This window comes from Neovison vison, chromosome 12, assembly GCF_020171115.1.
Source record: "Neovison vison isolate M4711 chromosome 12, ASM_NN_V1, whole genome shotgun sequence".
In the NCBI taxonomy this organism is placed as follows: Eukaryota; Metazoa; Chordata; class Mammalia; order Carnivora; family Mustelidae; genus Neogale; species Neogale vison.
In genome coordinates, this window is record NC_058102.1 from 36353092 (window position 1) to 36377783 (window position 24692).

Consider the following 24692-nt stretch of genomic DNA (forward strand, 5'->3'; position numbering starts at 1 on the left):
TGGCCTAAATTGCTAATATAATTAACCCAACAATTACTTTGCATTGAGAAAGCCAAGTAATTTTATTTTAAATAGTAAATAGGCTTAAAATGACCTTTGGGATTGAAAGGGCTCAAAGTGATAAAAGTAATTTAAAGTTACAGTCTAATTTAGTTTTCTATAATATCAGGAATATTCAAAAGCAATATTTTCATATATATAATAAGGTAAATAAACAATTATAGAGAAAAAGGAAAAACTGAAGATGGTTAAAAATTATACTACATTAAAAAAATTTTAATATCCTGCATATTTCATTTTTGTAGTTTTTTTCCTCATTCTTACTAAAAATGAAGAGATTTTTAATGTATCTGGACAAAGAATAAGACATATACATCTATAGATATTTTGCTGATTTTTAAATTGAAAAATAAAAGCTATATTGACATAGTAAATAATGTGTCAACTTCAGTAATACACAAGGGCTAAATAGAAAAAGCATTTGAATGTGAATCAGGAAACTACCCTTCTGGGGTACTGGTCTAGCTCAGTCAGTCAGAGCATGCAATTCTTGATCTTGGGGTTGTGAGTGTGAGCTCCATGTTGGATATAGAGATCACGTAAAAATTTAAAAAAATCTTATGGGTGCCTATGTGGCTCAGTTGGTTAAGCATCAGCCTTCAGCTCAGGTCATGATCTCAGGATCCTGGGATCAAGCCCCAGGGAGCAGGGAGCCTGCTTCTTCCTCTCCTCCCCACTCATGCTCTGTCTATCTCTATCTCTCAAATTAATAAAATCTTTAAAAAGAAAAAAGCTTTTAAATCTTTAAAAACTACCCTTTTGGTTTCAACACAAACTATAATCCTAAAAAAATCAGCTCAACTCTTTGGGTATTAATTCCTACTTCATAAAGTAAAAGAGATTATATTAGGAGGACTTTTCAAGATAAGAATCTTCCATCTCAGGATGCCTGGATGGCTCAGTTGGTTAAGCGGCTGCCTTCGGCTCAGGTCATGATCCCAGCGTCCTGGGATCGAGTCCCACAACAGGCTCCTTGCTCGGCAGGGAGCCTGCTTCTCCCTCTGCCTCTGCCTGCAATTCTGTCTGCCTGTACTCGCTCTCTCTCCCTCTCTCTCTCTGACAAATAAATAAAATCTTTAAAAAAAAAAAAAAGAATCTTCCATCTCTAACACTCTATGATCCTAAAATAAAATATAATTTGAGAAGAGGAAAAACTGAGATTCAATCAAGGGCTACAATGGATGTCAGAAAAAAGAAAAAGTTTTACTAAGTTCAGAGGAAAAAATATGTTGTGACAGAAAAGGAGAAGAAATCTAACCTAAATATGACAACTTTAATTTAAAAGGTGTACTCTATTAATGGAATTAAATCAATTGGGCATTAGCTGAGTATGCTGTTTCACTTCAGGTTAGCATAGTTAAGGCTACAAGATGGATTGTGACTGTGGTTGCTGAGAGACAAAGGAAAATGGACTTCATGAGAAAAAAACCCAAAACTGTAGACAGGACAGAACTAAATGCAATCCTTATTGAATGTCATCACTAAGACAAAATCTTATTTATAAAGAAATCATACTCACTTTGCTAACTATAAAAAGATCTGACAGAATACAACCAAAGACTTTTGGGGCTTACAGGCTTTCAGAAAAGACAGTGACTACAATGGATGGTAATATTAAACACCCACCATGTTGGGCATTTGGTCCAAAATGCTGTACTTTTCACTAAGATCGATCCTCAAACTAATGCTTCTATTATGGCCATCTTCTAGATAGGGAAGCTTCAGTTAAGTATGTTGCTCAAAGTCACTTATCTTAAGTGTCAAAGCCATAATGTGAACCTATCTGACTTCATACCATAGCGAATCTTCATTTAACCCTAGCTATTGCCTCAAGAAGAAACTGAGGCCCACAGAAATAAAGTCATAACTGGCTAGGAGCAATTTCAACAGTTATTTTGTGATGTGATCTCTTATTTCATGTATTCAAATGCCCTGCCAATTACAAAAGCCACCTAGCTGAAAGTTTATTTATTTATAAAATAATACTTAGGATCTCCTTTATGGTTCTATGAAATCAAAGAGAAAAATGAAAATATATTTTAAATAGTTTTTTTTTTTTTTTAAGTTTACTTAGGCATTGCCACCAAAAAAAAAAAAAAACACAAAGAAAAAACAAAACAAAACAAAAAAACACAGGATAAAATATAGAAAAATTTAAGTTGGGAAGCAAGTTAATCAAACTTGTTATTTACTGTTAATACACAAATGGGAAAATATGCTCATTTGGTTTCAGGATAAGTAGACTACTGGCATGTAGCACACAGAATAGAAGTTTTTCATAAAATGTTCAAAGGATGAGAAAATGCAAAGACCTAGAGAGTTTAGTTTTGTTTTTTTAAAAAAGCAACTGCAATGAATTGACTTATGACACTAAAAAGAACATTCAAATATAGCCATATTTTTTCACATACACTCCTTTATTGCTCCTAACCTCCAAATAAACTAGAAAACAGAATGGAAAAAGGAGAATATTTGTATATATAAACACAAGTGCCTGGTGGGGGGTGGGGGTCGGTGGTCATGAAAGTGTCACTGAATGAGCCCTGAGAAAAATGCATACTTACAGGCTGAATCTAGACAGACATTATAATCCATCACTGATCCCTAAAGGGCACTAATAATATGTAAATGTGTGAATTAGAAGACACATTCGAGGCTGTTGATAAACTTGATAGGATAATCAGCACATGCTGACAGACTAATGAAACTGATGAACTGATAGGGCAGCTTATCTCCTGGGCCATTTTTTCTCTTGTCAAATGGAGGCTAATCAAAATGTATTAGGAGTTAAAGCAAATACTCGGGAGGATTTCACCCATTTGATTAGGAGGTGAACTCACTCTGAGAAAATTATAGTTTCATGAACAATTGAAACTATGAAATCTGCTCAGCTGATAGACCCTCACCTAAAATTAAACAGAAGGCAGCCACCATAATTATGGAAGAAATGTAGAATCTTAAATTATATTGGGATTCTCCCCTTGCAAATTGTTAGAGTGCTTTACAGAGTCTGGGTGAAATGACCTCTTTCTATAATGAAAAATAAGACAAAAGACTAAGCAATAACCCCAGGGACACACTTATCGTTGGCTGCCTGTGTGTGCTCAGCATCTGTGTAACCATATGAGAGTCAGATCCCAAGGTACCAGCTGAATTTTCAATCAAATTTATTTGCATAAAATAATTGAATGAATTTTCTGCAATCACTAACTATAGTGAATACCACACTTCCTATTAACAATAAAGATGCCAGATGCAGTCCGTTGCCAAGGAGCTGAGTCCTTCCCTCATTTAAAGAAAGACATCTTACTTGATAATTCAGGAAAATTGGGAAGAAGGCCCTCTAATGCATTCACCTTAAAAATAAAATCATAAATGAAAAGCACTGTGCCTCCTTAGAGAAAGCTAGAGAAAGCAATCCTTCTAATATTCATTTTGACATGAGTAACTATCCAGCATTAATACAGAAAAGTTAATCCAACTGACAAATCTATACACTAGGCACAAAGCTTTATGGACATGTATATGGGTGGATAAATGGGCTGGGTAGATAGATTGATGGTAAAATGCGGGAAAGTGAAAGCTACTGCTTTAATTCTTAAGCGCATGATGGCAAAAAAACACTTAATGAAGCTAGATTTTAACCTTTTAGTAATTATACAGAAGAGAAAAGAAACCACAACTAAAAATACCCCAGGCCCTCTTCCACATGAGTAAAAAATCCCTCCAATGCTGTATGGGCTAACCGGGACTGGGATTCCCGGACACAAGAAATGAAAATATATATTGACCTTTGCCAAACTATGTTTTTTGTTTGTTTGTTTTTCTGTTTACAGACCTGTGCCTCATTCTATCTCTAAACTATTTCTGATTTTTTTCTTATTTAGGAAAAAGAGAAAGTGAGTATGTTTCCTAGCCATGTATTTTCTAGTTAGGGAAGGTTCAGGATTTTTTTTGTGTGTACTCAAACCAAACAGCTACTATCAATTTTCTCAAATCACAGAATATAGAATCATCAGTTGCTGGGTCATAGGGTAGCTCTATTTTTAACTTTTTGAGGAACCTCCACACTGTTTTCCAAAGTGGCTGCATCAATTTGTATTCGCACCAACAGTGTAGAAGAGGGTTCCCCTTTCTTCACATCCTCTCCAATATTTGTGTTTTCTTGCCTTGTCAACTGCCATGCTAACTAGTGTAAGGTGGTATCCCAATGTGGTTTTGATTTCAATTTCTCTGATGGCTAATGATGATGAATATTTTTTGATGTGTCTGTTAGCCATTTGTATGTCGTTTTTGGAGAAGTGTCTATTCATGTCTTCTGCCCAAGTTTTGATTTGATTATTTGTTTGTTAGGTGTTGAGTTTGAGAAATCAAAACCCACACTGAGATACCACCTTACACCACTTAGGTGGGGGTGGGTGACCCTGGTGATGGGTATTAAGGAGGGCACGTATTGCATGGAGCACTGGGTATTACAGGCAAACAATGAATCATGGAACACTACATCAAAAACTAATGATGTACTGTATGGTGACTAACATAACATAATAAAATTTTTTTAAAGTTAGCTTTCAATAAGATATTATTTACAAAAAGAAGCATCAAATAATCTGAAAGATTACATAGTCTCATTTATTTTATATGCAGAGAAATAATAAACAACTTAACCAAGTTTAATGAAAAAGGAAAAATCTGAGTTTGCAATTTGTGCTTTGGAGAAAAATATTTGAAGACAAAAGCAACTTTTTTTCCTCTCCTTTATGTGGAAATAGCAAAGCTAATCAATCAGCAGAGCATTTTAAACTGTAGGGATTCTTTTCCAAGAGTCACATACTGAATAGGCAGTTTTCTCAGTGGTGTCTTCTATCAAACAGATATGGTAACAATTTACTATATAAGGTAGTCACAGAGCAATCACAGACGATAGATAGATTATTTCATTAGAAATTCTAGATCCTGACCTCTTGCACCTAGAAAAATCCATGTCCTAACTTACATACTATCTGACTAATAAGACAACTAAACTCATTATTCAATGTAGAAAAGGAATGATGACAGTAGCACATTTACCTTCTTCACACACGGTTCTTACTCTAAAATAATACTCTGAAAAACCTACTGTGATCCAAAACCTTATCAATGAAAACCATACAAGTTGGTTCAGTTATTCTCATCTTTTAAATCATGACTCTCTATTCTCTTCTTCAAAATCATAACTCTCTAAATCATACCATGTATATTTGGGGGAAACTTCTGATTAAGAAAATAACATTATTAAATATTATGAATTTGATTATTAAGATATAAAACTTTATTCACCATTTTCAATCTCTAGAGTCTAGCTAATACTCAATACCCAAATGGGTTTGTGAGTACCTTGCAACAACTCTGGGATCTGGCCAATTTGCTAAGAATCACCATGTTGATATGTTTTCATTAGCTCTTGTTAGAATACAAGTGCTTTGTTGGGGTGTCTGGCTGGCTCAGTCAGCAGAACATGCTACTCTTGATCTCTGGGACACGAGTTTGAGTCCTACACTGGGGGTAGAGTTTACTTAAAAAAAAAAAAAGATAATAATAAGGGGTACCTGGGTGGCTCAGTGAGTTAAAGCCTCTGCCTTCTGCTCAGGTTATGATCTCAGAGTCCTGGAATCAAGCCCTGCATCAGGCTCTCTGCTCAGCAGGGAGCCTGATTCCTTCTCTCTCTTTCTGCCTGCCTCTCTGCCTACTTGTGATCCCTGTCAAATAAATAAACAAAATCTTTAAGAAAGAAAAGAAAAATTGTGCTTTGTGAAAATTTGAATGTATATCATCCAACTGTGAATAAGTTTTTCTGTATTGCAGATGAGGATTAAGGATATGAGTTATTAGAATTCTATTTACAGAAGCATAAATTTTAATTTCTTTTAATTTCTGAAAAATAAGTTAAAGTATTACATTTCACTTACCCATCATGTTGTACAAGCTCTGTGGAGCAAACTGCCTTGGCATTTTCTGAATTGCTTCCTTGTATACACTAAGGGCATCCTAATTCAGGAAACAAAAAGAGACAAAGTACAGGGATATTCACTACAAATCATATAATAACATCCTTCCAAAATCAAAACCTTTCATTGCCATTTCTAAATGGTTCATTAAAGGAAAATAATTGATCTGTCTTTTGATGTCATAGTACCCCAATTTCATGAATGAAAATATTCACCCCAGTTAGTGAAGAAGACCATATAAAATTTTTGTTGAACAAGCAGTCAAATGGTGCCGAAGCTTATTTATTTAAATATAAATTTTCCACTTCACAGAGATGATTCAGCTTAAAAAAAAAAAAAACAACTAGTAAAAATCACATTTGAAAGTTAACCATAATCATCTAAAATCTATAGTTACTTTGAGCCAGACAACCAAATAGGATCTAAACAAAACAGCAACTAATAGTCTTCTGGCTACGGAGATCTACTGAGATTATAAAATGAAATTATTTAAAAAACAGTATCTTTATCCTTATATTGCAGTCTTAATATATGGTGTAAGAGTATGGGTTTGACAGAGAGAAAGGTAAGGAGGAACAATATTAAATGTTAGAGAAGAAACCCATGCAGGTTTGCTTCTTGTGAGGGAAAGAGGACACATGCCTCTCAGCTTCCTCTGCAACATCGCATCTCCATTACTCTTCTTCTCACCCCAATTAAAAAAATAAAATTAATTTTCATTTTATTACTATTGTAAAAAGAATTAAAACAAATGGGTATGATTAGCACCAAATCACTTCCTTAATACCCAAGTGTACAAACAAAGTATTTTTTTTTAACACCAAACACTGGAAATGAGATAATAATAATAACTTGTCTTGGGTCGTAAAATCAAACAGACTAATAAGCAAATAAGTTTGAGACACAATGCACGTTAACATCCCTTTCTAGAAGAGTCACAGGTGCTCTGAGAAATTCACAGAAAAGAAACCTTAAGTTTTGTTTAGCAGAGGTTCTTTTCCAAATGAATTTCACCATAAAACTATCTGAGTAAAAACTCGTATTAACTTCTGAAGTGATCATAGTGTCTCTGCAATAAGATCTCAGGGTGTAAAATATGGAGACTCGGACCAACAACACCAGGGAAGGCAAAAGGCCGGGGTTTGGGCCTGACCTCATAGTGTCCCTGTTCATGATAGAGTTTGCCCAGGTTGTAGAGACAGCTGGTAACTGAGCTCTTATGTGCATGAGGATCCTTTAGGTTTTCATCAGGGATCTCAGAACACTTGAGGAACGTGCGTCGAGCTTCTTCTGTCTTTCCTTGGTTCATGAGAATAATACCGGTATTTAAATATGCAGCTGAGGGGGGAAAGAAGGGGAAACATAAATGAGAAGATAAGGTACCCTGTGACAACAATAAAGTTTTTTTATTCCAACTTAATTTCTATGGATTAGTTTTGATTTTATGAGAAAATCAAGAAATAAATTCTCAGGGAACAAATATATATGGGGCCAACAATGCAGTAAGGACTACAGGTGTCACTGAAAACTATGTGGGTAGGCTTGGCCCTCGAAGAGCTCAAAATATTTTCAGCTTGAACTCTAGATGAATAAAAGTTTCATTATCTTAATATAGTAAAAAATGATAAATGGATATTAAAACTTGATTAAATGAAAGGGAGATGTAATTGGTAGAAGCTCATAATCTGATTGGTAAGCTGTTCAGAAATAGAAATAGCATGTTTTTTTCTCTCTGAGGCTGTAAGTCATGAAGATAGCTTTCGTGAATAAAGAAGGGGAAAAAAAAAGAGGTGCTTTCAAAGAACTTGAATTATTACTTACAAGCCAGGGTAGGCCTGCTTCCGATCGCCAATTTGTAATAATGTAATGCTTCCGCAAACCTGCTGTTCTCCTGTAGAAGTAACCCTCTGCATGAGGAAAATAGAAATTTGGAGAAGGACTGTATTACTACCCATAAAACCACAAATTTGTATTTTACATTTCAAAAATAAAAATGGTCAAAGGGACTGTAAAAATGCTGACCTGGTACTATAAAAACAAATTCTTAATAGAAGGAAATGATTCCTCAGGAGAGAAAATACTGGCTGGGTATCAGCTACATTTATATTGCATTAGAAAGTATTAAGAAGTATTTTCAAAGAGCACTTTACCCCCAGTGAACTTTTCCCTTTCCAGAAGTTTTTCTCTCCCACTGGAATGACAAACCACCTGGATTTCTTCTTGGAGCAAGCACAGTTTTTCATCAGTTCATAAAGGAAACTTGTCTAAGGCAGTGATACAAACACACACACACACACACACACACACACACATACACACACATTTAAACATGAGAACATGAGGTCTCTCTCTCACTAACCACATTACCGTGACTGCCTGAAAGGCAAAAGGTAATCTGGGTCAACAGGATAAAGAGAGTCAGAATTTAATCAGATGCCATAAAGGAACAGAGAAAAAGATTGATGGTTATCCACAGTGTTATCTCCTTAGTTTCTGGATTCAGTCAAGTACGTCTAAATTGTAGAATCACTGGGCAAATCTCACTGCACTGTCGTGAGACACATTTTTGCCTCCTGACCCTCAGACCACCCCCACCCATGGGCCTCCTGAGGAAGTCCATTAGGCAGTGGCCACAGGGATTACCCATCATTCCAGACCCCACCCTTATGACCCAATCAGAATCAATTGTAGTCATATCTATGAAAATTCAGTGTCAGAGAGCTGGACTAAGTTTAGAAAGCTCTCTCAGCAGCTTTTTGGCTTATGCCTATTCTCCTGTAATCAGTGAGGATCTTATAGACATTTGGCACCTCTATTGGGCCCAAGTACTGCTCTTCTCAACCTCGAACTGCAGAGTCCACTTGCCAGCTACTGAGGCCTTTGCAAAATGAGCAGGCTCCTGATAAAAACTATCATTCTGGAAAATATTTTTTAAAACACTCACCTTAGTATTTAATGGGCAGCACTGAAAATACATCGAAGAAAATAATTTCAAAATTAAAGTTTGCCCACTCGTATCATTAGTAAAGATTAACCTAGTACTTTTTTTTTTTTTTCCTTTTCCTTCACTTTTGGGGGCAGAGGTGGTGGGCAGAGAGAATCTTGAGCAGGCACCATGCCCACTTTGTGAGCCTGATAGGGGCCTCCATCCCACAACCCTGAGATCAGGACATGGGCCAAAGTCCAGAGTCAGACGCTGAACTGACTAAGCCACCCAGGCACCCAAACCTCACTAACTCTAATAGTTGTTTAAAAGTCACCTGAACAGACCAAACATCATTTATGTAGATATATAAATATACATTTCTATAGAAAGTTTTGAGCAACAATTCTTTTAAAGATTTTATTTATTTATTTTTCAGAGAGAGAGCAAGCACAGGCAGGCAGAGGCGAGGGAGAAGCAGGCTCCCCACCGAGCAAGAAGTCCAATGTGGGACTCAATCTCAGGATGCTGGGATCATGACCCCAGCTGAAGGCAGCCGCTTAACCGACTGAACCATCCAGGCATCCCTTGAGCAACAATTTGTTCATGAAATTGATATGTTTTATTGCTGAGTATTCTTTTTAGCTGCTAGAAACAAAGTTTCCTGCAATACTCAAAAGTTTGTGAAAATGTTCAATTGTCTTTAAAAGTAGGTATATACCTGAATCTACTATAATACTGTATGTCAACTATACTTCAATACTAATTAAAAAAATTTAATGGAGTAAAGGGATGCAATACTCTTTGGAAAGACCCGAGTCTCTTCCTAAAAAAAAGATAAAACTGTTAAAGAGAAAGAAGACTCACATGCATTCCAAAATAGGAATACTTTTCTCCACAATAATAACTTTATTGATAAAACACTGGATTTCCAGTTAACTAAGCTCATATGCATTATCTCATTTCAGAAACTTATCTACCACCTTAATTGTCTTTATCACTTTCCATTGAGATTCAGATAACAAGGTCCTTCCCCTTTGATACAAGGTTAATGGTAGCGGAGGAGAAATACCATCAAGATATTTTTTTTTTAAGATTTTATTCATTTATTTGACAGACATAAATCACAAGTAGGCAGAGAGGCAGGCAGAGAGAGAGAGGAGGAAGCAGGCTCCCCGCTGAGCAGAGAGCCCGATGCGGGGCTTGATCCCAGAACCCTGGGACCACGACCTGAGCGGAAGGCGAGGCTTTAACCCACTGAGCCACCCAGGCGCCCCACCATCAAGATATTTAATCCTATTTTTTTCTAACTCCTTTAGGAATCAAAATCTTTCCATGAGCCAATCTCTTTGTCCCTTACAGTTTCCTTTGCCTTAAAAATACAAAAAAATATTCATGTGCCCCTTAGCACAGAAAGGAGGAAAAACCTCTACTCTTTCCTATCTCCACCTCTACCATTCCTTCTTCTCCTCAGACTCAGATTTCCTTTCAGAATAATCAATAGTATAAATGTCCAGTGACTCAAATCCCATATACATCCTAAATCCCGCTCCGGCTCTAAGTATCAACCCTCCCCCAAATCAGGGGCTTCTATGAATGGCCCATGCAACTACAGCATTTGTGGCACTGTAACTCCTTTTCCTTCCTGAAACTCTCTGTCTTCTGCTTCTTGCAGACCAGTTCCCCCTAGTTCTCTTGACCTGGGACCATCCTACAGAGTCTAAAAAAGCCATCCCTTGAAGAGCATTCACACACTCCTTTACAAGAAGCTGGTGCTTCAGAGGGCTCTGTCTTCTCTTTTCTCCGTACACAGTCTCTGTATGATATCACGCATTCATGTATAGATGGACTCTTCTCAATTCTGAAAGAGTGACTGCTCCCCTGACATCCAGATCTATTTTTGACAGCTTCCTGAGCTGCGTCAAACTCAGTGCTCACTGGATTTCAAAATCAACACATTCAAAAATTGAAAACAGCATCTCCCGATCAAGAGTAAATAAAAACATAAACAAATGAAATAAATAAAAGAAGGAAAAAAATCTCCTCAGCAATCAGGATTGTCATTCACTGCATTTACTAAAATCGGTAGCCTGGTTATCATTGCTGACCTTTCGCTCATACTCACAATTCCATGTTTTATAAAGTCCCCAAAGCCCACCGATGCTTCTTTCTATAACTCTTTATTCTGCCTCTCAAGGTTTAGCTTTATGGCTCTATCAAAGCCCTCTGTATCTTTTATTGTCACCTAAATAACTGCAGCAGCCCACTAATTAGTCTCCACATAATTACATTTCTAAAGGGCAAATATGCTGTTAGGCCACACAGAATTAACATGAGGGGACGAGCACATATCTCTGACAATGTGCCTAAAGACCATAAACCTCGCAAACTGATGAGTTCAGCCTCACGGACTCCCCAACACAGATGTATTATATTCCTGTCATTCCCAACTCAAAAAAATATATACAAAGAGAAAATGATAAATGGCATGATCACTGCACCTAGACAATCCTGTCCAGCCTGCCTGACTCTTTAGAGGACCCGAGTCCCACGGAGTGACGCAGCCGGCAAGTGTCCAGGATTATATATAACATGGTTCTTTGAATGTATGGGCATCACCCCCTCCATTATTGGAATAAAGTTAACAGTGGAGTGGTCCAAGTTAGAGGGCTGCCAGGGCTGATTTCTCAGGGCTAGAGATTTTAACTAAGCATCAACTATGCCTCATGTGCATGCTGCAAATGTGCACAAGACAGAGATGCGCACGCCTGTGGGTGCACAATCTATAGGGGAGACAAATAAGAAAATAAATGGTGTGGGAAATTACTCTGCTAGAGGATGGGGGACCAATGCTGACCCAGCTCACGAATGGACAAGTGAAGGTTCACAGAGTCCAAGTGACACTGGCAGAGGCTTGGGATAAGTGACACTTAGCCAAAGGGAGAAAGTGTTATCAGCTCCATGTTACACAGGAAGAAAAGAGGTTCAGAAAATTTACCCACTAACTCTAGGTTTTATGACTAATACGAGGCAAAATGAGGACTGGAACACAGTTTCACTGAGAATAAATCTGCTGCTCTTTCTAGAAGGAAAGGAGTAAAGAGAAAATAATTCCATTTGAGGTACATGCATACGAGCTTGTTCTCCTTTCACTCTAGGATGCTCCGATTTTGTAAAATGCTAAACTTGCATCTATGCTCTAAAAAGAGAATGGAACACGGTTCAGGTAGATCAGGAGGAATGTGGGTAAGTTCTAGCACTCTTAACTTGGATGTAAATTCTAGTACTCTTAGCTTGGGTGCAAGCTTCTGTGACTGACTTTTGCCACATTTACAGAAACCATTCTTTATTTACTGAAGAGAGGACAGAGGAATAGAACCCCTTAACATTGAAATACTTACGGTAACAATAACAAAAGTTAAACTTACTTGATACAGTGTATCAAGAACATCGCATAAAATTCATTTATTACTCATGACCATTATGAAGAAGGCTATTAATACTAGCCCCATTTTACAGATGATGAGCTTTATTATTATTTTTTAAGATTTTTATTTATTTATTTGACAGACAGAGATCACAAGTAGGCAGAGAGGCAGGCAGAGAGAGAGAGGAGGAAGCAGGCTCCCCGCAGAGCAGAGAGCCCAATGTGGGGCTCAATCCCAGGACCCTGAGATCATGACCTGAGCCGAAGGCAAAGGCTTTAACCCATTGAGCCACCCAGGCGCCCCCAAACGATGAACTTTAGACAAGAAAAGTTCAGGAACATGCCAAAGGTCACACAACTGGCGAGAAGAGTATTATAACAGAAGCCCAGCTACAGATTATAAGAGGCTACACTGTAATAAATCGTTCACACCAAAGGCTTTTCCAGAACTTTAAAATTGAAAACGGGGTTTGTTTACATGCTGGTAATGTCAAAAAAAATCCTCTGGATTCTAAGTATATTAAAAATAAAAGTACACTTCAGGGGTGCTTTAACCCTGGGTGCCTGGGTTAAAGCCTCTGCCTTCGGCTCAGGTCATGATCCTAGGGTCCTGGGATCGAGCCCCACATTGGGCTCTCTGCTCAGTGGAGAACCTGATTCCTCCTCTCTCTCTCTGCCTGCCTCTCTGCCTACTTGTGGTCTCTGTCAAACAAATAAAATATTTAAAAATAAATAAATAAAAATACACTTTAATATACCATCAAACCACAATCTAATGAGAAATCATTTTATTCATATTACATGAAATTGATTTATAATTAATGAAATTAACTCCATTAATGTAAAGTTGAAGTGACTGTTGAGAAAGAAATGGAAAAAAAAACCTTACTGATCTCTGACTAATAAGTGGTGGGGTCACTTTTATATATCTGTATGTGGAGGTGGATATATTATACTATTTTTAATAGAAAAATATTCAACTTTTCATATTTCTCCCCCTGTGATTTATCCTTGAGAAACAATGAAAATTAAGCACTCAGTGAAGAAGAATACAAATTGGGAAAGCAGAGAGAATAAATATTGTTTTAGTCAAAGGAAGAAAGCACATCTGGGTCTATAAAGTATTATTCATTCTAACAGTTAAATTTTAGAACACAATATTAAAAAAAAAAGTCACACACACATAAAACAACAAAATGCCCTCCCTTATATCCTTTCAACTATTTTTAATCTGATTTTGATCACATATTCTAGGAATTACCATTGAGTACGGAGAATTTTTTTCCTCTGTGAAAGTTTTGCCCATCTTTATGCCAGTCTCCCTAACAATGCTGTCTTTGTCTAAAATGTCATTTTTAAAGAATCACAATAACCTAGACACTTGATAAATGAAAACCAGTCAAATCCATGATAACAGTGGGCTGGACAGAGTTAATGCAAACATTAAATGTAAACAGGCATACAACCCTCTAGCTAATTCTAAATATTGACAGAGACAGACGGGGAACATTTATTTAGCACCGTGTTTCTCATTCAGTGATGACTTTTGTCCTCCCCATCCTGTACCCAAGGGAATGTCGGCAACGTCTGGAGACGTTTAAGTTGTCATATCTGGGTGAATTCTACTGGCATCTAGTGGGTAGAGGCCAGGGATGCTGCTAAATATGTAAACATGTTAGAAAACATAAGACAGCCTCCAAATAAAGAATTTTCTGGGCCCAAATACCTATAGTGTTGAAGTTAAGATACCACATTTTGTATCTCGAATGTACTAACAGCAACACATTTCTTCAGACCTTCTCTCTATGTCCCTGCCAATCATATACATGAACTCTGCAAAGAATATAGAAAATTATTAATCAAGCTACAGGAATTAAATTATGTTACAATAAAAATCTAATTTATCATCATTTCTACTTTTTTCATTACAAAAGGCAAAAGGGACTGGGGCACCTGGGTGTTTCAGTGGGTTAAGCCTCTGCCTTCGGCTCAGGACATGGTCTCAGGGTTCTGGGATTGAGCCCCGCATCAGGCTCTCTGCTAAGCAGAGAGCTTGCTACCCCACCTCTCTCTCACTGCCTGACTCTCTGCCTTCCTGTGATCTCTCTCTGTCATATAAATAAATAAAACCTTTTTAAAAATAAATAAATAAAGGGATGAGAGAGGAGCAACATGGTCGAGGAGTAGGAGACCTAAATTTCATCTGCTCCCAGGAATACAGCTAGATAGCTATCAAACCAATCTGACCACCTACAAACTCAACAGGAGATGGAAGAGAAAAAGAACAACTCTAGGAACAGAAAACCAGCCACTTTTGGGAAGGTAGGGTGTGTGCAGAAGTGAATCCGAGGTGATATATGGGAAGATAGACCACAGGGGGAGAGGCTGGCTTCTGGCAAGTGGTAGAGTAGTAGAGCACAAAAATGGAACTTTAAGAAGTCTGCTCCACTGGGGGACTTCACTCCTGGCTAAGTAGCAGTGGAGACCTCGCAGAGACAGTGTGGTCTCAGGACCCTCAGAGTCATAGAAAGACAAGGGGTGTCTTACTGCAGCAGAGCCCCCAACTGTCAGAGCAGGGAAGCCAGCCACAGAGACAGAGCCAAGGAGTGGGCCCTCAGTTTGGGGTTCCCTTAAATCTTGATCCAAGGCACAGGTGGGCCACTGCATTTTGCGCAGGGACCCCACAACTGGCAGATTGGGGAGACACCCTCCTTCCTCTTCCAGGATGAGTAGTGTGGAGCACACTGCAGGAATCTACTGGGTTTGGAGCCTCCAAAAGGGGCCATGCACCAGAGATAGAAATGTTAGTCACATGCGGGGTGAGCTCGGAGTATAACCAGAGACCAGGGAGATAGAAGGGATTGACGGCTTTTCCTTTGCACTGAGGAGTGGGTCCCTGAGCTCTTGGCTCCTACAGGACAGGAGACTGGAAAGCCGCCATCTTCATTCTCCGCCAAAGCAATACATAAAGTGTTCACGGAAGAAAAAACTACAGAGAGTAAAACCAAGTGCATTACTTAGCCTGGCCCCTGGCAAGGTCAGTGCAATTCCATCTTCAGCAAAGACATTTGGGAATCACTGTAACAGGCCCCACCCCAGAAGATTAACAAAAACATCCAGCCAGAACCAAGTTCACCAATCAATGAGGACTGTGAACGCTAGAGCCAGGGGAAAGCAACACACAGAATTCATGGTTTTTTCCCCCAGGATTCCTTAAGTCTTTCAACATTAAATTTTTAAAATTTCATTTCTTTTCTTAATTCTATTTTTTTTAATTTTTCCTCTTTCCTAGTTTAAACTTTTTTAACTACCTTATAATACTTTTTAAAAAATCTTTCTAAAATTTTCATTATTATATTCTATAACTTCATTGTATATAACCTTATTTTTTGTATGGATATAGGTTTTTTTAATCTTTAAAATTTGGGGTTAAACTTTCTTCTAACAGATCAAAATACACCCTGAATCTAGCACATGACTTTGTTCCAGTCTCCAGCCTGATCACAATCTTTCTACTTTTTTTTTTCTTTTGTCGACAATTTCTTATCTAATCAATTCCTTTTTTAGAATCCTTCTTTTAAAAGGATTTCATCTTTACATTCATATTCCATCCCTTCATCATGTTTACCCTTATTTTTGTATATATATAAGTTGTTCTTTTTTAAAAATTTTGGACTGAAGCTTATTCTAACAGACAAAATACACCAATATCAAGTGCATGGCTCTATTCTATTCACCAATCTAACATATATACATATATATACACACACACACACACACACATACACACACACATACATACATACATACACATTTTTTCCTCCTTCTCCCCACAGTTTCAGGTCTCTTGCTATTTGGTTAGTGTATATTTTTCTGGGGCCGTTGCTACCCATTTAGTATTTTATTCTCACATTCATCTATTCTCATCTGGAGAAACTGACAAGGCAGAAAACTTCACCACACACACAAAAAAATCAGGAGGCAGAATCGATAGCTAGGGACCTAATCAATACAGACATTAGTAAGATATCAGAACTAGAATTCAGAATGACGATTATCAAGGTGCTAGCTGGGCTCAAAAAAAAAGCATGCAAGATACAAGAAAATCCCTTTCTGGAGAAATAAAAGAACTAAAATCTAACCAAGTTTAAATTTTAAAAAAGCTATTAATGAGGTGCAATCAAAAATGGAGACACTTACTGCTAGGATAAATGAGGCAGGAGAAAATTAGTGATACAGAAGACCAAGTGATAGAGAGTAAAGAAGCTGAGCAGAAGAGAGAAAAACAACTACTGGACCATGAGGGGAGAATTTGAGAGATAACTGATAGAATAAGATGAAACAATAATAGAAAGATCCCAGAAGAAGAATGAAAGAGAGGGAAAGAAGGTATATTGGAGCAAATTATAGTAGAGAATTTCCTTATATGACAAAGGGAACAAGCATCAAGTTCCAGGAGACATAGATAACCCCCCTCAAAAATCAATAAAGATAGGTCCACACCTATCCAAAAGGGGCCATGTCATCTAATAGTAAAACTTGCAAGACTTAGTGCAAAGAGAAAATCCTGAAAGCAGCTAGGGACAAGAGGTCTATAACATACAATGATAGAAAGATTAGAAGCAGACCTATCCACAGAAACTTGGCAGGCCAGAAAGGATTGACATGATATATTCAGAGCATTAAAAGAGAAAAATATGCTGCCAAGAATACTATATCCAGCTATGCTGTCATTGAAATAGAAAGAGAGATAAAAATCTTCCAGGACAAACCAAAATAAGTTGCAAACAATAAACCAGCCCTATAGGAAATATTGAAAGGGGTCCTCTAAGCAAAGAGAGAGGCTAAAAGTAACAGACCAGAGAGGAACAGAGATAATCCACAATAACAGTCACCTTACAGGTAATGCAATGACACTACATTCCTATCTTTCAGGAGTTACCCTGAATGTAAATGGGCTAATTGCCCCAATCAAAAGACACAGGGTATCAGAATGGATTAAACAAACAAACAAACAAAAAAATCATCAATATGTTCTCTACAAGAAACTCATTTTAGACCCAAATATACCTCCAAATTTAAAGTGAGGGGGGTGGAAAACAATTTACCATGCTTATAGACATCAAAAGAAAGCTGGGGTGGCAATCCTTATATCAGATAAATTATATTTTAAGCCAAAGACCATAAAAGGAGATGAGGAAGGCCACTATATCATACTTAAAAGGTCTGTCCAACATGAAGATCTAACAATTTTAAATATCTATGCCTCTACCATGGGAGCAGCCAATTATACAATTCAATTAATAACAAAATCAAAAAACATTGATAATAATACAATAATAGTAGGAGACTTTAACACTCCCTCTTCACTGAAATGGAGAGATCACTTAAGCAAAAAATCCATAATGAAATACATGGTTTAAATAACATACTGGGGGGCATCTGGGTGGCTCAGTCTTTCAGCATCTGCCTTTGGCTCAGGTCATAATCCCAGGGTCCTGGGATCTAGTCCTGCATTAGGCTCCCTTCTTGGTGGGAAGCCTGCTTCTCCCTCTCCTACTACCCCAGCTTCTATTACCTCTCTCACAGTGTGCGTGTCTCTCTGTCAAATAAATAAAATCTTAAAAAAAAAAAAAAATGACACACTAAACCAGATGGACATCACAGATATATTCAGAACATTCCACCTCAAAACAACAGAATGCACATTCTTCTCTAGTGCACATGTGACATTCTCCAGAATGGATCACATCCTGGGTCACAAATCAGGTATCAATCAATACCAAAAGACTGGGATCATTCCCTGCATACTGTCAGACCACAATGCTCTGAAGCTGGAACTCAATCACAAGATGAAAGTTGGGAGGAACTCAAATACATGGAAGCTAAAGAGCATCTTACTGAAGAATGAATGTATCAACCAGGAAATTAAGGAAGAATTTTTAAAAATCATGGAAACAAATGAAAATGAAAACACAACTGGTCAAAATCTTTGGAACACAGGAAAGGTGGTCCTGAGAGGAAAGTATACAGCAAAATAAACCTTTCTCAAGAAAAAAGAAAGGTCTCAAGTATACAAGCTAACCCTATACCTAAAGGAGCAAGAGAAAGAACAGCCAAGAAAGCTTAAACCCAGCAGGAGAAGAAAAATCATAAAGATCAGAGCAGAAATCAAGGAATAGAAACAAAACAAAACAAAATAAAACAAAACAAAAAAAAAACCAATAAAACAAATGAACGAAACTAGGAGCTGGTTCTTTGAAAGAATTAAAAAGATTGATGAACCCCTGGCCACATTTATCAAAAAGAAAAGAGAAAGAACCCAAATAAATGAAATCATGAATGAAAGAGGAGAGATCACAACCAACGCCAAAGATATACAAACAATTATAAGAAAATATGATGAGCAACTATACATCAGCAAATTTGACAATCTGGATAAAATGGATGCATTCCTAGAGACATATAAACTACCACAATTGAACCAGGAAGAAATAGAAAACCTGAACAGACCCATAAACAGTAAGGAGATTGAAGCAGTTATCAAACGTCTCCCAACAAACAAGAGTCTAGGGGGCCAGACAGCTTCCCAGGGGAATTCTACCAACCATTTAAAGATTTAATACCTATTCTCCCAAAACTTTTCCATAAAATAGAAATGGAAGGAAAAACTTCCAAACTCATTTTATGAGGCCAGTATTACCTTGATCCCAAAACCAGACAAAGACCCCACCAAACAGGAGAATTACAGGCCAATATCCTTGATGAACAAAATGCAAAAATTCTCACCAAAATACTAGGCAATAGGATCCAACCATACATTAAAAGGATTATTCACCATGACCAAGTGGGATTTATTCCTGGGTTGCAAGTTGGGTCAACATCCGCAAATCAATCAATGTGATACAATATGTTAATAGAAGAAACAGCAAAAAACAAATGATACTCTTAATAGATGCTAAAAAAGCATTTGACAAAGTATAGCATCCTTTTTTTTTTTTTTAAAAGACTTTATTTGTTTGACAGATATCACAAGTAGGCAGAGAGGCATGTGAGGTTTAGGGGGAAAGCAGGCTCCCTGTTGATTAGAGAGCCCGATGTGGGGCTTGATCGAGGACCCTGAGATCATGACCTGAGCTGAAGGCAGAGGCTTAGACCACTGGGCCACCCAGGCGCCCCTACAGCATCCTTTCTTGAACAAAACTCTTCAAAGTGTAGGGATAGAGGCCACATACCTCATTATCATCATAGCTATCTATGAAAAACCTATAGAAAATATCATTATCAATAGCGAAAAATTGAGAGCTTTCCCCCTAAGGTCAGGAACACAGTAGAGATGTCCACTATCACCACTGCTATTCAACAGAGTACTAGAAGTCCTAACCTTAGCAATCAGACAACAAAAAAGAAATAAAAAGCATCTGAATCTTGAAAGAAGTTGCTGTGGCTGATATTGAAGAGATTACTGCCTATGTTCTCCTCTAGGATTCTGATGGATTCCTGTCTCACATTGAGGTCTTTTATCCATTTTGAGTTTATCTTTGTGTATGGTGTAAGAGAATGGTCGAGTTTCATTCTTTTACATATAGGTGTCCAGTTTTCCCAGCACCATTTATTGAAGAGACATGAAAAAATGTTCATCATCATTAGCCCTCAGGGAGATTCAAATTAAAATCACATTGAGATATCACCTTACACCAGTTAGAATGGCCAAAATTAACAAAACAGGAAACAACATGTGTTGGAGAGGATGTGGAGAAAGGGGAACCCTCTTCCACTGTTGATGGGAATGCAAGTTGGTGTAGCCTCTTTGGAGAACAGTGTGGAGATTCCTCAAGAAATTAAAAATAGAGCTTCCCTATGACCCTGCAATTGCACTCCTGGGTATTTACCCCAAGGATACAGAAGTCGTGAAAAGAAGGGCCATCTGTACCCCAATGTTTATAGCAGCAATGGCCACGGTCACCAAACTATGGAAAGAACCAAGATGCCCTTCAACAGACGAATGGATAAGGAAGATGTGGTCCATATACACTATGGAGTATTATGCCTCCATCAGAAAGGATGAATACCCAACTTTTGTAGCAACATGGACGGGACTGGAAGAGATTATGCTGAGTGAAATAAGTCAAGCAGAGAGAGTCAATTATCATATGGTTTCACTTATTTGTGGAGCATAACAAATACCATGGAGGACAAGGGGTGTTAGAGAGGAGAAGGGAGTTGGGGTAAATTGGAAGGGGAGGTGAATCATGAGAGACTACGGACTCTGAAAAACAATCTGAGGGGTTTGAAGTGGCAGGGGGGGATGGGAGGTTGGGGTACCAGGTGGTGGGTATTATAGAGGGCGCGGATTGCATGGAGCACTGGGTGTGGTGAAAAAATAATGAATAATGTTTTTTTGAAAATAAATAAATTGAAAAAATTTTTTAAAAAAAGCATCTGAATCAGCAAAGACAAGTCAAACGCTCACTCTTTGCAGATGATATGATACTTTATGTGGAAAAGCCAAAAGACTCCACTCCAAAACTGCTAGAACTCATACAGGAATTCAGTAAAGTGTCAGGATATAAAATCAATGCACAGAAATCAGTTGCATTTCTATACACCAACAGCAAGACAGAAAAAGGAGAAATTAAGGAGTTGATTCCATTTGCAAGTGTACCCAAAATCATAAGATACCTAGGAATAAACCTAACTGAAGTGGCAAAGAATCTGTACTCAGAAAACTACAAAATACTCATGAAAGAAATTGAGGAAGACACAAGGAAATGGAAAAATGTTCCATATTCATGAATTGGAAGAACAAATATTGTGAAAATGTCTATGCTACCTAAAGCAATTAAATGTGTACATTTAATGCAATCCCTATCAAAATCCCATCCGTTTTTTTTTTCAAAGAAATGGAACAAATAATCTTAAAATTAATATGAAACCAGAAAAGACCCTGAATAGCCAGAGTAAAGTTGATAAAGAAAGCCAAAGTTGGTGGAATCACAATTCCAGACTTCAAGCTCTATTATAAAGCTGTCATCATCAAGACAATATGATACTGGCACAAAAAGAGACACAATGGAACAGAAGACAGAGCCCAGAAATAGACCCTCAACTCTATGGTCAACTGGTCTTTGACAAAGCAGAAAAGAATGTCCAATGGAAAAAAGACAGTCTCTTCAACAAATGGTATTGGGAAAATTGGTCAGCCACATGCAGAAGAATGAAACTGGACCATTTCCTTACACCACACACGATTCCTGTCTTTTAAGACAGGAATCCATCAAAATTCTTGAAGAACATAGGAAGCAACCTCTTTGACCTCAGCTGCAGCAACTTCTTCCTAGAAACATCGTGAAAGGCAACGGAAGCAAGGGCAAAAATGAACCATTGGGACTTCATCAAGATCAAAAGCTTTTGCACAGCAAAGGAAACAGTCAACAAAACCAAAAGACAACTGTCAGTATGAGAGAAGATATTTGCAAATGGCTTATCAGATAAAGGGCTAGTATCCAAAATCTATAAAGAACTTATCAAACTCAACACCCAAAGAACAAAGAATCCAATCAAGAAATGGGCAGAAGACATAAACAGACATTTCTGCGAAGAAGACATATGAGAGGCCGAAAGAGACATGAAAAAGTGCTCAACATCACTTGGCATCAGGGAAACACAAAACAGAACCAGTGAGATACCACCTCACTGGTTAGTTAGACTGGCTAAAATTAACAAGTCAGGAAATGACAGATATTGACGGGATGTGGAGTAAAGGGAACCCTCCTAAACTGCTGATGAGAATGCAAGCTGGTGCAACCACTCTGGAAAACAGTATGGAGGTTCTTCAAAAAGTTGAAAATAGAGCTACCCTACAACCCAGCAATCGTACCACTTGGTAAAGATACAAATGTAGTGATAAAAAGGGGCATGTGCAACTGAATGTTTATAGTAGCAATGTCCACAACAGTCAAACTATGGAAAGAACCTAGATGTCCATCAAGAGATGAATGAATAAATAAGTGATATATATATATATATATATATATATATATATATATATATATATATAATGGAATACTATGGAGCCATCCAAAACCCCTAAATCTTGCCATTTGCAATGACGTGGATGGAACTAGAGGGTATTATGCTAATCAAAGTAAATCAATCAGAGAAAGACAACTACCATATGATCTTTCTGTTAGGAAGAAATTGAGAGGCAGGGCCGGGGGGGCGGTCAAGATGGGTAGGGAGGGAAAAAATGAAAGATGGGGCCAGGGAGGGAGATAAACGATACGAGACTCTTAATCTCATAAAGCAAACTAAGAGTTGCTGCGGGGTGAGGGGGTAGGGATAGGGTGGCTGAGTAATGGACACTGGGGAGGGTATGTGCTATGCTGAGTGCTGTGAATTGTGTAAGACTGATGATTACAGACCTGTACCCCTGGGCTAATAATACATTGTATGTTAATTTAAAAAGAAAAAGGCAAAGTGAAATGGAATTTTCTTTTTTAAAAACAGAATTTTTTAAATTAAAAAGAAAATTAAAAAGAAAAAGTATGCTTGTACCACTTTTAGCAGTACATCTGAGCAAACTGTCAGTGGCTCTTTGTAATAAGATTACCCTCTATACAGAACCGTAGAAGCATACAGATCTTCAACCAAAGTTATCTTTTGCCTCAAGTTCTAACAAAATCTTTCAAAATGGTTAAATTCTGAGTTACTGAAAAGTTTGTGTTTTCTAAAAGATTTTATTTATTTTTCAGAAAGAGAGAGAGCACAAGCAAGGGAAATAGCAGGCAGAGGACAAATCAGGCTCTGCACTGAGCAAGGAGCCCATGCTCAATCCCAGGACCCTATCCCAGGACCCTGAGATCACAACCTGAACCAAAGGCAGATGCTTTTTAATCCCCTGAGCCACCCAGGCATCACCAAGAGATGGTATTAATAAAGCAGGCCCATAAATGAAAAGTGTACTCTTCAAGAGTTTACAGAATGTTTACAAGCTGTTTATAAGCTGATGTTTACACAAAACATGGGTGAAACAGGACACAGTTAACGTAGCCATACATCTTTAAAACTAGAAAAATACTAAGAGATAGTAATGTTCTTCCTTTTTTTTGTTTCACTAAAGCATAATTTGTGACACTCTTACAACACATTAAACATTGACAACAAAATTACAAAAAAAATGAATAAATTTTTTTTAATGAACTGTTTCATGGTGGATATAGACAAGCAAACAGTCACAGCACAGTGTAAATAAAGTATAAAGTGTTTTAGGGAACACATGAAAGGAATACCTTCCTAAGCTGACAAAATCAGGTGAGGGTCCAAGAAAAGTCAAGAATGAAGGGAATGAAGTTCCAGACAGATCAAGCCATGCATATACGATATCATTTTAATTGGCCGCCAGAAATAGTAGCAGGCCTCACAGAAATAAAATGACAATCTACATAAGAAATAACCTGGAAAATGGAAAGCTAAAACAACTTTAACTTAAGACTATGTTATTAAAAGACTATTTCAGTAATGAATAGTTTGTTTATTCCCAGCAATATTCACAATAGACAAATTATGGAAAGAGCCCAGATGCTCATCTACAGATGAATGGATAATTAAGATGGAGTGTTTGTGTGTGTGTGTGTGTGTGTGTGTGTGTGTGTAATGGAATATTACTCAGCCATCAAAAAATGAAATCTTGCCATTTGCACTGACGTGGATAGAACTTGAAGGTATTAAGTTAAATGAAATAAGTCAATCAGAGAAAGACAATTATCATATGATCTCACTCACATGGACTTTAAGAAACAAAACAGAGGATCATAAGGGAAGGGAAGGAAACGTAAAACAAGATGAAATCAGAGAGGGGAAACAAACCATAAGAGACTATTAATCATAGGAAAGAGAGTGTTGCCGGAGGGGAGAGGAATGGGGGATGGGGAATGGAGGTAACTGGGTGATGGACATTAAGGAGGGATGTGATGTTATGAGCACTGGGTATTACATAAGACTGATGAATCACTGACTTCTACCTCTGAAACTAATAATATACTGTATGTTAATTGAATTTAAATTAAAAAAAATCGTTTAGCTATTCCCTGAGCAAACATACTTAGTAATCCATATAAATCAGATAACTTAATGTTTACAAAGTAATGTTTCACGAAATAATTTGTAAGCCCTATGGCCCAAGTACAGTAGCCCCCCCTTAACCGTGGTATTACTTTCTGCAGTTTCAGTCATCCATGTTCAACCATGGCTGAAAAGACCATCTTCCTTCTAATGAATCATCAGAAGGTCCACA

General features: G+C 37.5%; 1 protein-coding gene across 2 annotated transcripts in view; it reads right to left on the minus strand.

Annotated features, from left to right (window-relative positions):
• TMTC2 (transmembrane O-mannosyltransferase targeting cadherins 2) overlaps nt 1-24692 on the minus strand; it is a 448793-nt gene that overhangs the window by 152887 nt on the left and 271214 nt on the right. For both annotated transcript variants that reach the window (XM_044227017.1, XM_044227018.1), the window contains exons 5-7: nt 7869-7954; nt 7201-7385; nt 6009-6087 (exon numbers count right to left, since the gene is read on the minus strand). In XM_044227017.1, the coding sequence (XP_044082952.1) occupies nt 6009-6087; nt 7201-7385; nt 7869-7954 (350 nt within the window). The remainder of the gene's footprint in view (nt 1-6008; nt 6088-7200; nt 7386-7868; nt 7955-24692) is intronic.